This window comes from Doryrhamphus excisus, linkage group LG4 (genome assembly GCF_037039965.1).
Source record: "Doryrhamphus excisus strain RoL-2023G ecotype Guam linkage group LG4, RoL_Dexc_Guam_v1.1, whole genome shotgun sequence".
Classification (NCBI taxonomy): Eukaryota; Metazoa; Chordata; class Actinopteri; order Syngnathiformes; family Syngnathidae; genus Doryrhamphus; species Doryrhamphus excisus.
Genome location: NC_136360.1, coordinates 16,576,026 through 16,595,428, shown reverse-complemented (window position 1 = coordinate 16,595,428; position 19,403 = coordinate 16,576,026). Strand labels below are relative to the sequence as shown.

Genomic DNA, 19,403 nt, shown 5'->3' with positions numbered 1-19,403 from the left:
CTAATGTGCAACATTATGGTAGTTCCGTGTTAAATGGCTAACGCTAGCAAAACACCGGACTTCATCACATATATCAATAGCAGCTGGAAGTCCAATTTAGCGAGCAGCTCAATGCCAAAATCATCATAGAGATATAAAAATGTGAAAAGCACTGGTTAGTTGGGCCACTTTTATGCCGAAGTAGCACTGTATATGACAATAAAAACAATATCTGCACTGCTCGAATCCGTGATAAGTCAAACACAGCGAGAGTAAATACAAATAACTTTGGTATTGCTACAATAGCCATCTGCCAGAGCTTTGAAGCTAACTACCAATCTAAATACTCTTTTCTTTCTCTATTTCCCATCAATATTTGTTCCAGATTATGGATAAAGAGTTACCGTGCTTCAAACAAACTACGGTGTGGGCCGAGGGTCAAAAATGGAGGGGTGCACGTTAATCGCGCATAAAAAAATTGCCGCCGTGAAAGGGAACTTACGCGTTAACTTTGACAGTCCTAATAACTATATAAATAAATATATTTATAATATAAAAAATAAATAAATATTGAAGCTAACTACCAATCTAAATACTCTTTTCTTTCTCTATTTCCCATCAATATTTGTTCCAGTTTGTGGCTACAGCGTTACCGTGCTTCAACCAAACTATGGTGGAGGCCGAGGGTCAAAAATGGACGAGTGCACGTTAATCGCGCGTCAAAAATTGCCGCAGTGAAAGGGAACTTACACGTTAACTTTGACAGTCCTAATAAATATATAATATGGAACCAAAAAAAAACAGCACTGACAAGTATTCACAATCGATATCAATATCTGGATGGCTCCGCCCACCCTTCCAAATATGGAGACAGAGACAGCATGTGGTTGCCTTCATGAGCATCCTCTCTTCCTCCGTTCACCGTGGCTTCTCTTCTCTGCCTCGATGCCGCCTGACTTGCCTGTCCGTCATAAACACAACACTCACCCCTGAGTTTGTTGATGGTTGGGAAGGGGATTCCCGCCATTTCCCCCCCCTTCCTTGGAAAAACAATTTTGCAAGTGGCTGAAGCTCAAAGATGTTGCTGTGCAGGATGTCTGTCTCTGGAGACTTTTGCTGGAAGCGGGTGGTCACGTTACTTTGCCTTTTGTTGCTGCCACGTACGGTGAGTCCAACATTCAAGTATATTCCAGTCAAGTATTTGCTTTTTACCTTAATTATTTGCACGATCAAGGTTTCTTTTTTCTACTTAAGAGAATGAAATTCCCATGAACGCTGACTACATGTTCTTAGGAATGACACCATAGCGATGACTACACAATTAGTTCTTATACCTTTGAGTGACCCAAGTACTATCAGAGCTCATTTTTGTAATATCCATGTTCAGTTGTTGCATTTGTGTTGCCATGGTAATTGCTATGTAGCATTTCTATCAGTATAATCCCTCATTTATCACTGTTCATTGGTTCCAGAATTTCCATTAAGTAGGATATTTTCAAAGTTACAGCCTGGAAAACCTGTCTGTTACATTATTAGAGCCCCCTAGACATAAAATAGCACCCCTATAGTGAGCTTGAAATTTGTATTATTCAATCTAGGTCAACTTTACGGAAACACTTAATGACCTGTGTCGAATACTACATACATCATTACACTGTCTTTGAAACGATGGCTGAAGTAAAACATGCTTAATTAACCCTCCTCTTGTGTTCGGGTCGGCACCGACCCGTTTTACATTTGAATGCATAAAAAGAATCACATAACATAATAATTTGTTTATTGCATCAAGGCTTTTTAACTTTCAAGAAAATTCAACAAAATAAAACCAAAAAATAATTTTTATTACATTTTAAAATGGTCTGGTTGAAATTATGACCACTGTATTGTTACGGTCGGTTTTCGACCCGGTTATAATAATATGACTATAAAGCAATATTTTGAGCCACAACTAAAATCATAAGTGTACAATTAGCCAACACAATGACAACCAGCTCCTCTTCTCATCATGGAAGCTTCAGGGGATTCTCATTTTGACCGCTTTTCCAGTATACCAGCAGAAAAACAAGGTCCAGACATGTGAGGGGAATTCACTCATTTGACTGATGGCTGATTTCACATTTACAATTTGGATCATGGAAAGAACACTTTGGATCACGGAAAGAACACTTTGGATCGTGGAAAGAACAATTTGGATCATGGAAAGAACAATTTGGATCATGGAAATAACACTTTAGATCACGGAAAGAACAATTTGGATCACGGAAAGAACACTTTGGATCGTGGAAAGAACACTTTGGATCGTGGAAAGAACACTTTGGATCGTGGAAAGAACACTTTGGATCGTGAAAAGAACACTTTGGATCGTTGAAAGACCAATTTGGATCACGGAAAGAACACTTTAGATCGTGGAAAGAACAATTTGGATCGTGGAAAGAACACTGGATCGTGGAAAGAACACTTTGGATCGTGGAAAGAACACTTTGGATCGTGGAAAGAACACTTTGGATCGTGGAAAGAACACTTTGGATCGTGGAAAGAACACTTTGGATTGTTGAAAGACCAATTTGGATCATGGAAAGAACACTTTATATCATGGAAAGAACACTTTAGATCATGGAAAGAACAATTTTGATCGTGGAAAGAACAATTTTGATCATGGAAAGAACAATTTGGATCGTGGAAAGAACAATTTGAATGATGGAAAGAATGACAAGAAGTAGAGTGAACCAAGATCTGGACCTGTTCTGCTTTTTGATTTCAGTTTCTACTAAAGTTGTGTTGCTGAAAACAATAACTTTTTCTACCTTTTCTTGACATGAATAAATATGGGTCAAAATTGACCCCAACACCATGGATGTTTCTTCAGTGATTAATACTAAAATGAGAAAATAAATCAAAGTAATTGATTTAAGAGATATGTTCTAAAGCCCTCAGTAATAGCCAGGTAACAAAAGAATTCAATTTATGAATATGATTCTTTTGAGGTTCATTTGACCATTTTTGGAAATAGAAATGGAGGGGTATAGTGACAAAAAAAGGCCTCCATGCCCACACCAAAAGTATTAAAAACAACATTTTCATGGATGAGGAAGCCTAAGAAGGTAAACAAGACATGAGAAGCAAATTTGATGTTAACTTATTGTTTTTAGTGTATTTTATAGCTGATTTAATACATGGGTCAAAACCCACCCGTTAACATAAGACATGATACCAGAAATCTAACACAAGAGGAAGGTTAAATGTACATGTAAAAAAAAGTACTAGGCTGTATTCAATCACAGGATTTATTCATAAATACTGTATATTTTTTGAGTGCAAAGTGGCAAGAGATGACACATTTTTTCATCTGGAAAAAAATTCTTTACTTTCATAGCAACATGGCCCATGTACCCCTTGCATACTAAAGTATGATTTGATTTGGATATGTCTAGCGATAAGAAATGTGCGGATGAAATCCACTTTTAATAAGACTGTCTCTGCAAGTTATTGTTTGACATTTGCACGACCGAACGATCCAAATCTGGCATTTTCCGTCTTACGTAAGCTCTGACTGGGAAGGAGTCTTGCATCGAGCTCGCCGTCCGCAAATAGGTGGTTCTCCATCGGGCATCCTACCGGGAGGGGGGCCTTGTTGAGGAATTACCGCAAAAGGTTTGATCAGAGCGGAGGCGGCGGTGATCCTGATGGCTATTAAGGCTCTGGTGTTGTCGCTTCCATTATTGTTGTTTCCTCCTGAGAAATGTTTGTTTACTGTCCTTTCATCATCTCTTTCCTTGTATTATACATCACTTCTTCACCTGGAACGCCACTTATTGGGTGATTGTACACCGACGTGCATCACGTGTTTACACCAGCGCTTCCAAGGACTCACCCTCAACTACCGGCAAAATACCACAACGACTTCTTGTCAACCAATCCAATCCAATCAACTTTATTTATATAACACATTTTATGAACAGAGTTTCCAAAGTGCTGCACAGACTAGTGAAAATAAAATACAATAAATAAAGCTACAAAGTGAATTTAATCCAAAACTAAAAGATAAAATAAGAAATAAAATAGTAAAATAGATATTAAAATATTAAAAACAAGACACAAAGCGATAAAAGTATAAAAAATAAAAACAAAAATAAAAATAGAGTGGCACGGTGGGCGAGTGGTTAGCGCGCAGACCTCACAGCTAGGAGACCAGGGTTTAATTCCACCCTCGGCCATCCCTGTGTGAAGTTTGCGTGGGTTTTCTCCGGGTACTCCGGTTTCCTCCCACATTCCAAAAACATGCTAGGTTAATTAGCGACTCCAAATTGTCCATAGGTATGAATGTGAGTGTGAATGGTTGTTTGTCTATATGTGCCCTGTGATTGGCTGGCTACCAGTCCAGGGTGTACCCCGCTACTCGCCCAAAGACGGCTGGGATAGGCTCCAGCACCCCCGCCTGTTGCCCAAAGACAGCTGGGATAGGCTCCAGTACCCCCGCCTCTGGCCCAAAGACGGCTGGGATAGGCTCCAGTACCCCCGCCTCTGGCCCAAAGACGGCTGGGATAGGCTCCAGCACCCCCGCGACCCTCGTGAGGAAAAGCGGTAGAAAATACGACTTAGTCCGAGTTAAAAGCCCGAGAATAAAAGTGGGTTTTAAGTCAAGACTTAAAGCTTTCGATGATGGGGGGCCTTTTTTACTTGGGAGGGAAAGAAAAGGCTCGGTCTACCCTGGTCTTAAGTCTCGTCTTGGGCACCACAAGTTGGAGCTGGCCCTCAGTGGACCTCAGTGGACCTCAGTGACGGCGCTGGAGACTAAATTTGGATGAGGTCCGAGATCCATTTGGGTGCCAGCCCATTCAACGCCTTAAAAACAAACAATAAAATCTTAAAATCAATCCTAAAGTGAACAGAGGCCAGAATTGGGGTGATGTGCTCCCCCTTTTTGGTTCCTGTTAAAAGCCGTGCCGCAGAGTTCTGGACCCGCATTTGGTTGTCTTATCGAGATTGCTGTAACGGTTTAGTTTTCATGTCCAACTCCGTTTCTCTTGGTTCTCTTAGGCAAAGGCCATTCACCCAGACTGTGCCCTGGTTGTTCAGCACATGAAGGCACAAGAGGAATGCAGCCGGATCCTCCAACAGGAAGAGAAGAACCTTTCCATGGGGGCAGGTGTGTGAGCAGGAACATACGTGATTGTTGAATATTATGGAATAATATTCCCTGTTATGTAGTTCCTGGACGTCCATGCTGCTATCTGTACCGACAGTTCCCTGTTATGTAGTTCCTGGACGTCCATGCTGCTATCTGTACCGACAGTTTCCTGTTATGTAGTTCCTGGAGTTCCTGTAGTTGGTACCTACAGTTTCCTGTTATGTAGTTCCTGGAGTTCCCATAGTTTGTACCGACAGTTCCCTGTTATGTAGTTCCTGGAGTTCCTGTAGTTTGTACCTACAGTTCCCTGTTATGTAGTTCCTGGACGTCCATGTTGCTATCTGTACCGACAGTTTCCTGTTATGTAGTTCCTGGAGTTCCTGTAGTTTGTACCTACAGTTCCCTGTTATGTAGTTCCTGGAGTTCCCGTAGTTTGTATCGACAGTTCCATGTTATGTAGTTCCTGGAGTTCCTGTAATTTGTACATACAGTTCTCTGTTATGTAGTTCCTGGAGTTCCTGTAGTTTGTACCTACAGTCTCTTGTTATGTAGTTCCTGGATGTCTATGCTGCTATCTGTACCGACAGTTTCCTGTTATGTAGTTCCTGGAGTTCCTGTAGTTTGTACCTACAGTTCCCTGTTATGTAGTTCCTGGAGTTCCCGTAGTTTGTACATACAGTTCCCTGTTATTGTAGTTCCTGGACGTCCATGCTGCTATCTGTACCTACAGTTCCCTGTTATGTAGTTCCTGGAGTTCCTGTAGTTTGTACCTGTCACAATCCGCATCGCCTCCGGTGTGACAGTTTTGTGTTTCACGTTGTTTGCCTTAGTTCCTGCTTTCATGCTTTTATTTTGTTGTTCTTCCTGTGTTGGTCTGTCCTGCGTTTCTTCACTTTTACTTTCCCGTTCTACGCGCACCTGTCTCTAATTTGATTCTTGTATTTAGTTCAGCCAGGTGCATCCAGTTTTTGTTGGTGCATTGTTGTTTGTTCTTCGTTCATGGCTAAGTGTTGTATGACAGTGCTGCATTTGCCTGTTTTGAAAATAAAGCTAAGCTTTTACCTGCACCACTCGCTTCTATCTCTGCATCCTGGGGTCGCAGCGCAACACCTGCATGACGGACCGTGACAGTACCAATAGTTCCCTGTTATGCAGCTCCTGGACGTCCATGCTACTATCTGTACCAACAGTTTCCTGTTATGTAGTTCCTGGAGTTCCTGTAGTTTGTACCTACAGTTCCCTGTTATGTAGTTCCTGGACGGCCATGCTGCTATCTGTACCGACAGTTTCCTGTTATGTAGTTCTTGGAGTTCCTGTAGTTTGTACCTACAGTTCCCTGTTATGTAGTTCCTGGAGCTCCTGTAGTTTGTACCTACAGTCCCTTGTTATGTAGTTCCTGGACGTCCATGCTGCTATCTGTACCGACAGTTTCCTGTTATGTAGTTCCTGGAGTTCCTGTAGTTGGTACCTACAGTTCCCCATTTGTACGTACAGTCCCTTGTTATGTAGTTCCTGGATGTCCATGCTAACTGTTATGTAGTTCCTGGACGTCCATGCTACTATTTGTACCTACAGTTCCTTGTTATGTAGTTCCTGGACGTCCATGCCGCCATTTGTACCTACAGTTCCCCGCTATGTAGTTCCTGGACGTCCATGCTAACTGTTATGTAGTTCCTGGATGTCCATGCTACTATTTGTACCTACAGTCTCTTGTCATGTAGTTCCTGGACATCCATGCTACTATTTGTACCTACAGTCTCTTGTTATGTAGTTCCTGGACGTCCTTGCGGCCATTTCCTGCGTTTGGGTTTCCCCCACACGGCTGTGATATTGAAGCAAACAGCAGCAACGTCTGCATGTAGGAAGAATGTTTAAACATTTTCCTTATCTGACAGCAGAACTACACAACATGGCTGCTCAATCTCGTTCTTCTTTTATCCCCGTCTTTCTTTTATCTGCCAGCTCTTGTTCCCCTGCCTTGTTTTTGTCTTACAACTCCACTGTTTATTAAAGGGAGGATATTGCAGTGTATATCCCAGTGGTGCCTTTGCTCTTATATCGTTTGTAACAATATTATGGTGGCGGTAATGTTGAAAAATGCTTTATTGGACTATGACAACGTAGCTAGCTGAGATATGGAGTGTAGAACAGTAGCACGGGGACCAATACACCAATACACTAAGATTGTAGAACATCAATTCAAATTGACATTTTGTCATTATTTCATAGTTTTTTCTCGTTGGAAACATCCAAGCTTTGTTGTAAATTCTCCTTAATGCTTATTGTGTATTGTGTATAGTAGTCCTGAAGCGCTACGTGCATGAGATGATTCCAAATGAGGAATGAAGACCAGATATTATGCAGATATTATGTTAATTGTTTCTTGAATTGGCTCATCGTTGTGCATTGTTTGATTTCCTTATTCAATCCATTCCATAGATTGAGAACCATAGAGCAATAAAGAGTGTGGAGTGATTTCTGATTGAGAACAAATTTTGCTTTGTTCAATATTGAAATATTTCAGGTCACACTGTAAAAAAAATATTTGTAAAATTGACAGCGGAATGCGGTAAAATCACAACATCATAAAAATGTAAAAGTACTTTACTTGTAAAGTACAGAACAAAACAAAACAAAAACTGTTATTTTTAAAGTAAAATTATGTGAAAAAAAATCAACTTTTTTTGTAGAATTGACAGATTCCTGTAACTTGTAATGCAATAAACATTACAATGAGGTCACAATTACAGCATTAAAATGGTACAATAATGGATAAATTATGTTGGGAGCTTAATTTTTTACAGGAATAAACTGTAAAATTTAAGAAAATTTATTCATCTTATATACCTTGTTATACCTACATATACCTATAATACTGTTGTCACTGACTACAACAGGTACTACTAAACTAAACATAAGGTGCACCTTATGTTGTATATTTGTAATATATTAATATTTTCATCTATTGTGATCCCCAGAAATGTATTATTTTTTTTCCTTTGTCTTCCCTTCTCAGTGTGTCCAACTTCGTGGGACAACATTCGCTGCTGGTTGCGTGCCGAGGTGGGACAGGTGGTCCGTGTATCCTGTGCCAACATCTCCCAGCTGTTTCAGAAGCGAGGTACATCACATACTACATCTTCTTCTTCTTCTTCTTCTTTCATTTGACCAGAAAAGCAGAAGGCAGGAGAGTCAAGTTAATAAGTGTTGCATTGTTACGTGAATACGAGCGGGCGTTCTTTAGAAGCTTATTTAGCGCTGAATGTGGGATGCTTGCTGAAGAAATGATACACTGGATAGATTTGAGAAGAAAAGACAGCACGTAGCCAAAGTGCTACAGGAGTAGGCGTACGGTTGCTGTTGTTGACCTCATAACTCCATGTTAGTGGGTTCTTGGACCTCAGTGGATTTCCACCTCCGCAGATGCTAGGAAATGTCAAGTGGTATAGCGTTGTCGATGTGTTATCGGGACTACTGCAGAAAAAAAATAATGAATTGGAAAATCAAAGAGTTCCTAGGTAGGAGCCCGGAGCGTTAATACGGAATGGGATCTCGTTAAGTATGGCAACGGGGGAGACCTGGCAACCTCCCTCGGAGCTTCGGCCTTGGCGCCCACCCATGCCGTGGTTGGGGGGGGGGCTACTAGTCACGTCACGGTACACTGTGTGAAATGTGGCTGAAGGAAACCTCCCGTGACTCAAAGCCCATCCATCCATCTTGGCGGTGGACATGCTAGCCTACCATTTTTGGAGCTGTGAAGCTTTTTTTTTTGTTTATCTGCCAGGGAGGAATTATTCTTACATTACAATAATAATGATAACACATATGAAATAATATAACAGTAATTCCCATTGTTTTTATGACATGCCCCACCTTAACCCTCCTCTTGTGTTAGGGTCGGCACAGTCCCGTTTTACATTTTAATGCATAAAAAGAATCACATACTAACATAACATAACATAACATTTGCTTATTGCATCAAGACTTTTTGACTTTGTCAGGAAACTCTATTTCAACAAAATAAAACCAAAAAAATAAATTTTTACTACATTTTAAAATGGTCTGGTTGAAATTATGTCCACTGTATTGTTAGGGTCGGTTTGGACCCGGTTATAATAATATGACTATAAAGCAATATTTTGAGACACAACAAGTGTGCAATTAGCCAACACAATGACAACCAGCTCCTCTTCTCATCATGGAAGCTTCAGGGGATTCTCATTTTGACCGCTTTTCCAGTATACCAGCAGAAAAACAATGTCCAGACATGTGATGGGAATTCACTCATTTGACTGATGGCTGATTTCACATTTACAATTTGGATCATGGAAAGAACACTTTGGATCATGGAAAGAACAATTTGGGCCACGGAAAGAACAATTTGGATCATGGAAAGAACACTTAGGATCACAGAAAGAACACTTTGGATCGTGGAAAAAACACTTTGGATTGTGGAAAGAACACTTTGATCGTGGAAAGAACAATTTGGATCATGGAAAGAACACTTTGGATCATAGAAAGAACACTTTGGATCATAGAAAGAACACTTTGGATCATGGAAAGAACAATTTGGATCACGGAAAGAACAATTTGGATCACGGAAAGAACAATTTGGATCACGGAAAGAACAATTTGGATCATGGAAAGAACACTTTGGATCACGGAAAGAACAATTTGGATCGCGGAAAGAACACTTTGGATCATGAAAAGAACAATTTGGATCACGGAAACCAAGCATAATTGTTTGTGCCCGCATTATCATAGCATGAAAATAGCTCTTTGAAGTAAATAGAAGATTAATCATGATTAATTGTGAGTTAACTAGAAAAATTAATCACTATTGAAGATTACAGTCGCTTGACAGCCTCTACAAATGTCATGTAATGTAACCAGTGCTTGACTAGTTACACATTACATAGTAACGACAAGTAACATGACGAGTAACTCTGCGTTTGATTCCCTAGGTTCCGTCTACAGGAACTGCACAGAGATTGGATGGTCTGCGCTCTACCCGACCTACACAGAGGCCTGCGAGTTTGCCGAAGACGGACAATCCGAGCCAGAGGTAGGATATATAGACGCATACATTTCAAAATAGTCATCCCCCCGTCACACACGGAATTTTGTTGAGGCATCACTCATGCAAGAACCCATCTTTGAAAACAAACATGAAGTTTGGAGAAATGTTGATTTGAAGCAGCCATTTGGGTTCGAGTGTAATGTTTTCAAGTACGCAGGTTTTACTTGAAACTAGTAAATAACTTGTACTTGAATTCATTCATTTTATTATCAATAACTACATGTCATTACAGTTATTTATTTAGAGATGTTGAACTCAGACCTGAACCGGTTTAGGCAGATGGCTGCTGCACGGTGGGGGGGGGGGGGTGTTATCAGCTGTGAGGTCTTCAACCTCCTTTAACTAGAAATAGAAACGTAAACACGACAATCTAGTTTTTCAAAGAAATATACACACGAGGAGGCACGGCGGTCGAGTGGTTAGCGCGCAGACCTCACAGCTAGGAGACCAGGGTTCAATTCCACCCTCGGCCATCTCTGTGTGGAGTTTGCATGTTCTCCTCGTGCATGCGTGGGTTTTCTCCGGGTACTCCGGGTTCCTCCCACATTCCAAAAACATGCTAGGTTAATTGGCTAATTCCAAATTGTCCATAGGTATGAATGTGAGTGTGAATGGTTGTTTGTCTATATGTGCCCTGTGATTGGCTGGCCACCAGTCCAGGGTGTACCCCGCCTCTCGCCCAAAGACAGCTGGGATAGGCTCCAGCACCACCACCTCTCACCCAAGACAGCTGGGATAGGCTCCAGCACCCCCGACTCTCGCCCGAAGACAGCTGGGATAGGCTCCAGCACCCCCGCCTCTCGCCCGAAGACAGCTGAGACAGGCCCCAGCACCCCCCCCTCTCGCCCAAAGACAGCCAAGATAGGCTCCAGCACCCCCGCCTCTTGCCCAAAGACAGCCGGGATAGGCTCCAGCACCCCCGCCTCTTGCCCAAAGACAGCCAGGATAGGCTCCAGCACCCCCACCTCTGGCCCAAATACAGCTGGGATAGGCTCCAGCACCCCCGCCTCTCTCCCAAAGACAGCTGGGATAGGCTCCAGCACCCAGCACCCCCGCCTCTCGCCCAAAGACAGCTGGGATAGGCCCCAGCACCCCAGCCTCTTGCCCGAAAAAAGCTGGGATAGGCTCCAGCACCCCCGCCTCTTGCCTGAAAAAAGCTGGGATAGGCTCCAGCACCCCCGCCTCTCGCCCAAAGACAGCTGGGTTAGGCTCCAGCACCCCCGCCTCTCACCCAAAGACAGCTGAGATAGGCTCTGGCACCCCCGCCTCTCGCCCAAAGACAGCTGGGATAGGCTCCGGCACCCCCGCCTCTCGCCCAAAGACAGCTGGGATAGGCTCCGGCACCCCCGCACCTCGCCCAAAGACAGCTGGGATAGGCTCCAGCACCCCGCCTCTCGCCCGAAGACAGCTGGGATAGGCTCCAGCACCCCCGCGACCCTCGTAAGGAAAAGCGGTAGAAAATGAATGAATGTATACACACAAGGGTGAGCCATCCCTGTCAAAGATTGTTCACAAATTAAAGAGACAGCATCGTTAATGCAGCGGTGTGTCTCTGGCTGGCCACAATAAAAGGCTTTGTCTTTTTTTTTTTTCCGTCTTTCTTCCAGACAACGTACTTCTCCAACTTCAAGCAAGTGTATACGGCTGGCTATGCTACATCCTTCATCTCTCTTATATCGGCTATCTTTGTCTTGTCCGTGTTCAGGTAACTTTATCTTCACAAAGCCGCCACTTTCCGATCACTGAATCGGAACTTGAAGGGATAGTTGGGATTTGTTGACATAAAGTTTTATGACTTAATTTCACTTGGTGTCCTGAGCCCAGTTGCCCAGCGCCAAGCGAAACCACGGCAGAGCGATTAGTCAGGTCTGATTTTTTTCTAGTAGCCATTTTTGTGTTGCAAACGTATGATGCTTTTGACGCCATATTGTTTTAGAGAAGCCCAACTTAGCTGTTCCCAGCAACCAGCTGGAATCCCAACTATCCCTTTAATGCATGCACACACATGCACACACATACAGTAATTAAGTCCCAAATGCACAAAGTGTAAATAGTTTATGGTATTATTTTGATGTAAAAACAGACTTTTTGTGTTGTTTATGTTGGTAACGTTGTTTACATTTTGAGCTCTCACAAAAGCAACGTTAAACTCAAGTGTAGCTTTTAGTTAGGAAGTGATATTTTCCTGAAACTTACCTATGTTTTACTGCTGCTCACTAAAGAACGGAAAAAGGTTGACCCAACTTTTTTTTGGTAGCTTCCATGTTTATACAGCCGTAGAACACAATGTTGAGAGATCAGTCTATCCATGAATCGGTTGTCTTCTGGAAAATGGCCGTGAGGGAATGAGTTGAAAGGCGTATACGTCTGTATTACAATAAATGAGATGGTTTTCCTTCCTTCAGGAAGTTTCACTGCACTCGGAATTACATTCACATGAACCTCTTCTTCTCCTTCATCCTGAGAGCCAGCGCCGTTTTCATTAAAGACTCGGTTCTTTTCTCCGATGAAAACCTGGACCACTGTTTCATGTCAACTGTGAGTGTGCCATTCCTTTTCCTTTTCCAGAACTAGGAATAAGGAAGAGTGTGATTAGAAACTAGGAGGAAAGGAAGGAAAGGAAGGGGCTCCGACTCCAAATACGGGGGCAGCATGTTTGCATTGGTTTAGCTTCTGGGAATATATGCATGCTATACATCCTCCTCATCCGGCGTTACATCAGTCATTTTTATTGCAAATGTTGAAAGTCAAGGTCAAGCAAACATCAGTCATTTTTATTGCAAATGTTGAAAGTCATGGTCAAGCGAGCAGTGTGTCAAAAAAGCGTTAAAGTGATTTTTTTGCATGATTTTTGCTGAATAAAATCCATATGGATAAAAATTCTGTTTGTCAAAAACTTAAGTATTTAAAATTAATTCATTCATTCATTTTCTACCGCTTTTTCCTCACGAGGGTCGCGGGGGGTGCTGGAGCCTATCCCAGCTGTCATCGGGCGAGAGGCGGGGAATACTTAATAATAATAATAATAATAATAATAATAATAATAATTGCATTTTTGATAAAAATACAATTTCTGAAAATTCAGTATAAGAATTTTTTAAATTATTATTTTATACTGAAAATGTAATTGAATAAAAAAACATAAGCAGTGTTGAAATCACTTTCAAATTCAGTGTAAAAAATATCAGTTTTCAATTTTGAGAACTGAATTTTTTACGTGATTTTATGCAGAAAATGTCTTTGAAGAAAAATTGCAACACAAAGTTTGCAACACAATGTTTGGTTTACTAGCTAACTACTTACTGTACATATACGTATGTACATATGTATAATATGTTGTATATAATATAAAAATAACATATGCATAATATGTTATAATATGTTGGAAGATGAAAAAAACGTTAAAGTTGAAAAACATGATTTTTGCTGACAATTTCATTTAATAAAATCCATATAGATAAAAAAATCTGTTTGTCAAAAATGTAAGTGCTTAAAATACTGTCTTTTAAAATTCCAGTTATAAAAATAGAATTTTTTGATAGAAATAAAATTTCTGAAAATCCAGTATAGGAATTTTTTTATTATTGTTTAAAAAAAACTGACACAAGCGAGCAGTGTGTCAAAAAAACGTTAAAGTTGAAAAACATGATTTTTGCTGACAATTTCATTGAATAAAATCCATATAGATAAAAAAAAATCTGTTTGTCAAAAATGTAAGTGTTTAAAATACTGTCTTTTAAAATTCCGGTTTTAAAAATAGAATTTTTTGATAAAAATAAAATTTCAGAAAAAATTTTCTGAAGAATTTTTTTTAATTATTATTTTATACTGAAAATGTCATTGAATGAAAAAACATAAGCAAAATGAATGTGGATACAAATCCAGTGTTGAAATCACTTTCAAATTCACTGTAAAAAATATCAGTCAATCAATATCAATATTTGTGAACTGAATTTTTTACGTGATTTTATGCAGAAAATGTCTTTTTTTGCAACACAAAATGCATGTTTGATTTACTAGCTAACTACTTACTGTACATATACTGTACATATACGTACGTACATATGTATAATGTGTTGTATATAATATAATAATGACATATGTATAATATGTTGTACGTATAATATGTTGAAAGTCAAAGTCAAGCGAGCAGTGTGTCAAAAATAGTCATTTAATCAGATTAATCTCAGATTTTCACCATTTGCTGACCTTCTGAAGGCCATCATGTGTGACAATGTTGCCCCCCCCCCCCCCCTCATCCCCCCAGACGTCATGTAAATCAGCAGTGGCCTTCTTCCAGTTCAGCATCCTGGCCAACTACTTCTGGCTCTTGGTGGAGGGCATGTATCTTCAGACCCTGCTGGCTCTCACGTTTGTCTTCCAGAAGAAGTACTTCTGGTGGTATATCCTCATCGGCTGGGGTTGGTGCTGATAACCGCTCTCTCCACCATAGCTGCTTTGCCTTGATTGATCCGGTTTGCCGTCTCCGCTGCAGGTCTCCCGACGACAATCATCGCTGCGTGGATCTTGGCCAGGAACTTCTATGACAACAGAGGGTGAGGTTCTTCCAAAAAAAAAAAAAAAAAACACAGTGGGAAAAATAAGTATTTGATCCCCCTCTGATGTTGTCAGTTTATCAGCTTAGAAAAATATGAACACTGTATCATTTTTATGGCAGCTTTATTGTAACAGCGAGACGCGGCGTAAAGAAACCGCCATTGTTTTAATTGTGTTGCGCTGTGGTTTGTGTAGAGAGATACAATATTGTGTCTTGTTTATCTGGTTAACATGTGTCGGGCTGAAGCTGCTGGGACGACACAGATGTGTCCTTCATCTGGTGGATCATAAAAGCTCCCATAACGGCATCATTACTGGTGAGTTACAGTGGGCTGGGGTCTATATCTAATATGTCTTATGAATGACGTGATTTGCACGCTACACTTCAGGCCGATAACACAAAGGATGGAAGGTGGCAGGGAGCCAACGTCTCTCATAGCTTCAACTATTTTATAGTCTTTTTTAGATTTATTTTGCTGTGCTTTTTGTTCCTCTACTGCACCCAAACGTGACTAAAACACGCCGTTATTAACCAACCGTACCGATACACTCTAGCTAAATGTCGCTTGTCGTCTGTTCATAGCACTTTGACTTGTGTTCACTTGTTTGGTGAACACGGTCCAATACCAAGCTGAACTATCCGCCAAACTCTTGCTGAAGTCCGACGCCTTTCCAACATGACTTGGTTGTGTTGAAGAGTCAGAAGAGCAAACTAAGTAACAATTTATCAGGTTTATTTTATGAAAGTGATACAACAAAAGGGGTTCGGCAGCTGTCCTGACGTCCTCGGGAGTGCTCGGGAGTGTGACCAATCACAACATGAATTCAAAAAGCCGCCTCGCGGTGATCCAACAAATGGGTTCAGCAGCTCTCCTGACATCCTCGGGAGTGCTTGGGAGTGTGATTAATCACAACATTAATTAAAAAAGCCGCCTCGCAGTGATCCAACAAAAGGGTTTCGGCAGCTGTCCTGACATCCTCGGGAGTCCTCAGGAGTGCTTGGGAGTGCTTGGGAGTGTGACCAATCACAACATGAATTCAAAAAGCCGCCTCACGGTGATCCAACAAAATGGGTTCGGCAGCTGTCCTGACATCCTCGGGAGTCCTCGGCAGTGTGACCAATCACAACATGAATTCAAAAAGCCGCCTTACGGTGATCCAACAAAAGGGTTTTGGCAGCTGTCCTGACATCCTCGGGAGTGTGACTAATCACAACATAAATTCAAAAAGCCGCCTCGCTGTGATCCAACAAAAGGGTTTCGGCAGCTGTCCTGACGTCCTCGGGAGTCCTCAGGAGTGCTTGGGAGTGCTTGGGAGTGTAACCAATCACAACATGAATTCAAAAAGCCGCCTCGCGGTGATCCAACAAATGGGTTCGGCAGCTCTCCTGACATCCTCGGGAGTGCTTGGGAGTGTGATTAATCACATCATTAATTAAAAAAGCCGCCTCGCAGTGATCCAACCAAAGGGGTTCGGCAGCTGTCCTGACATCCTCGGGAGTGCTCGGGAGCGTAACCAATCACAACATTAATTCAAAAAGCTGCCTTGTGGTGATCCAACAAAATGGGTTCGGCAGCTGTCCTGACATCCTTGGGAGTGTGACTAATCACATTAATTCAAAAAGCCGCCTCGCAGTGATCCAACAAAAGGGTTTCGGCAGCTGTCCTGACGTCCTCGGGAGTCCTCGAGAGTCCTCGGCAGTGTGACCAATCACAACATGAATTCAAAAAACCGCCTTACGGTGATCCAACAAAAGGGTTTCGGCAGCTGTCCTGACATCCTCGGGAGTGCTTGGGAGTGTGCCAATCACAACATGAATTCAAAAAGCCGCCTCGCGGTGATCCAACATAAGGGTTTCGGCAGCTGTCCTGATGTCCTCGGGAGTCCTCAGGAGTGCTTGGGAGTGTAACCAATCACAACATGAATTCAAAAAGCCGCCTCGCAGTGATCCAACAAAAGGGTTTTGGCAGCTGTCCTGACATCCTCAGGAATGCTCGGGATTGTGACCAATCACAACATGAATTCAAAAAGCCGCCTCGCTGAGATTATTATTAGTTTCAAGCCAAAGTACCGGCTAGATTTGGACCGGACTGATTTATGCTAACGTCATTCCCGCAGGTAAACTTCATCATCTTCATCAACGTCATCCGCATCCTGGTGCAGAAGCTGCGGTGTCCCGGCGTCGGCGGCAACGACACCAGTCACTTCAAGTGAGGCGTGTTGCCGCGGTTACACGACGAGCCAACGAATGAGAGTAATCCCTCATGTGTGCAGGAGACTGGCCAAGTCCACCCTGCTGCTCATTCCTCTGTTTGGGATGCATTACATGGTGTTTGCCTTCCTGCCGGAAAACACCGGAGCCGAGGCCCGCATCTTCATCGAGTTGGGTTTGGGCTCTTTCCAGGTAAAAGTCTTAAATAGACTTGACGGGGTCTTGGGGGGGGGGGGGGGGGGGGGTGACGTCATCATCTGAAGGTCTGACATTGATCGCCTTGCAGGGCTTTGTGGTGTCCCTGCTGTACTGCTTCCTAAACGGCGAGGTAAGACCTTTTAAGTGTTTAAAATACTGTTTAAAATACTGTCTTTTAAAATTCCGGTTATAAAAATGGATTTTTTGTATTAAAATTAAATTTCTGAAAATTCATTATAAGAAAAATCTTTCTTTTATGTCATTGAATAAAAAAAAACATAAGCAAAATGAATGTGGATACAAATCTAGTGTTAAAATCACTTTAAAAAAAAAATAACAGTTTTTAATTTTGTGAACAGGCGGAACAGTGGTTAGCGCGCAGACCTCACAGCTAGGAGACCAGGGTTCAATTCCACCCTTGGCCATCTCTGTGTGGAGTTTGCATTTATTCTCCGGGTACTCCGGTTTCCTCCCACATTCCAAAAACATGCTAGGTTAATTAGCCACTCCAAATTGTCCATATGGATAAAAATTCTGTTTGTCAAAAATTGCAGTGTTACGGTTATAAAAATATTTAAGTGTGTAAAATAGTCTTTTAAAATGTCGGTTATAAAAATAGAATTTTTTGATAAAAATTGAATTTCTGAAAATTCACTGTAAGAAAAATATATTTTTTTAATTATTTTATACTGAAAATGTCATTGGTTAAAATACAAATCCAGTGTTAAAATCCCTTTCAAATTCGGTGTAAAAAAACAGTTTTTAATTTTGTGAACAGGCGGTCTAGTGGTTAGCGTGCAGACCTCACATCTAGGAGACCAGGGTTCAATTCCACCCTTGGCCATCTCTGTGTGGAGTTTGCGTGTTTCCTCCCACATTCCAAAAACATGCTAACATGCTTATTAGCCACTCATTTAGGTATGAATGTGAGTGTGAATGGTAGTTTGTCTATATGTGCCCTGTGATGGCTGGCAGGGTGCAACCCGCCTCTCGCCCAAAGACAGCTGGGATAGGCTCCAGCACCCCCTGCGACCCTCGTGAGGAAAAGCGGTAGAAAATGAACGAATGAATGAAAATCCAAAATTTCTGTTTGTCAAAAATTTAAGTGTTTAAAATACTGTTTTTTAAAATTACAGTTATAAAAATTTATTTATTTGATAAATATTAAATTTCAAAAAATTCAGTATAAGAAAAATATATATTTTTTATTATTTTATACTGAAAATGTCATTGAATAAAAAAAAACAGCAAAATGAATGTGGATACAAATCTAGTCTTAAAATCATTTTCAAATTCAGTGTAAAAAATAACAGTTTTCAATTTTGTGAACTGAATTTTTTTGTTTTTGAATAAAAATTGCAACATAAAATGCATGTTTGGTTTACTAGCTAACTACTTACTGTACATATACGTATGTATAATATGTAGCCTATGAAAAGGGGGATTTAGCATGGGAGCGGCATGTGCCGTATGAGATGTTGAAATTAAAGCTCAAGTTCAACCCGCAAGGCATGCTAGGTAACCACGGCAACATTTATTGAGGACAAATGACCACAGAAACATCATTGTGGTCCAGGTGCAAGCAGAGCTGAAGAAGAGGTTCTGGAAGTGGCAGACGGAGAAGTATCTGCACTGCAGGAAACAACGTCGAGGTTTGTTCACCGAGAGCAGCACCGTGACTCAGATCTCCGTCCTGGACAAATCCAGTCCCAAAGACCAGGCCGGCCACCCGGACAACATCTCCTCCGTCTGACCAGCATCCACGGTACGTGATGGTCCTTGTTTGCGGACGCTGCCGTGTCTCTCGCTTGGCTACTTTGTGATGCGTTTGCAAAATCCCATCCCGCTTGGAAAATGGAAAACTGCTGTGTTCCATGCCAGGGTAGAATTATTAGGAGTCAACAAATTCTGTTTTTAATATCTAATATCGAAGGTGATAAACACAATAATGTTTATTTATCAGTATTTAGCATGAAAAATATAATTATTGTCGTATTATGTGTGCGTTTGTTCATATTTTGTGGGTCTGGAAGTGATGAATTAGATTTAGTTATTTCTTATGAAATTCATTCAATATTTTCTGTTGTAGTGGCTTTTATTGTAACTTTTATGATGTTTTTCTTGTCCGTATTATTGAAAACATAAAAAAATAATGAAGATGTTTTGAGCTTTATGGTATTACTCCGTAGGCCCTTGGTAGTCATGATGTCATCATCAAAACTTCTTGTTGGTGTTTACATGTAGTATAT

General features: G+C 41.3%; 1 protein-coding gene across 1 annotated transcript; it reads left to right on the top strand.

Moving 5' to 3' along the window:
* Nucleotides 1–770: 770 nt before the first annotated feature.
* Nucleotides 771–19,276, top strand: ghrhrb (growth hormone releasing hormone receptor b). Its single transcript, XM_058073414.2, has 13 exons — nucleotides 771–1,144; nucleotides 5,017–5,125; nucleotides 8,124–8,228; nucleotides 10,072–10,172; nucleotides 11,795–11,892; nucleotides 12,593–12,725; nucleotides 14,455–14,608; nucleotides 14,683–14,743; nucleotides 14,992–15,061; nucleotides 16,863–16,954; nucleotides 17,019–17,148; nucleotides 17,243–17,284; nucleotides 18,731–19,276. The coding sequence occupies exons 1-13, from the start codon at nucleotides 1,058–1,060 to the stop codon at nucleotides 18,905–18,907; spliced, it is 1,359 nt and encodes a 452-aa protein (XP_057929397.2). The 5' UTR covers nucleotides 771–1,057; the 3' UTR covers nucleotides 18,908–19,276.
* The last annotated feature ends 127 nt before the right edge of the window (nucleotides 19,277–19,403 follow it).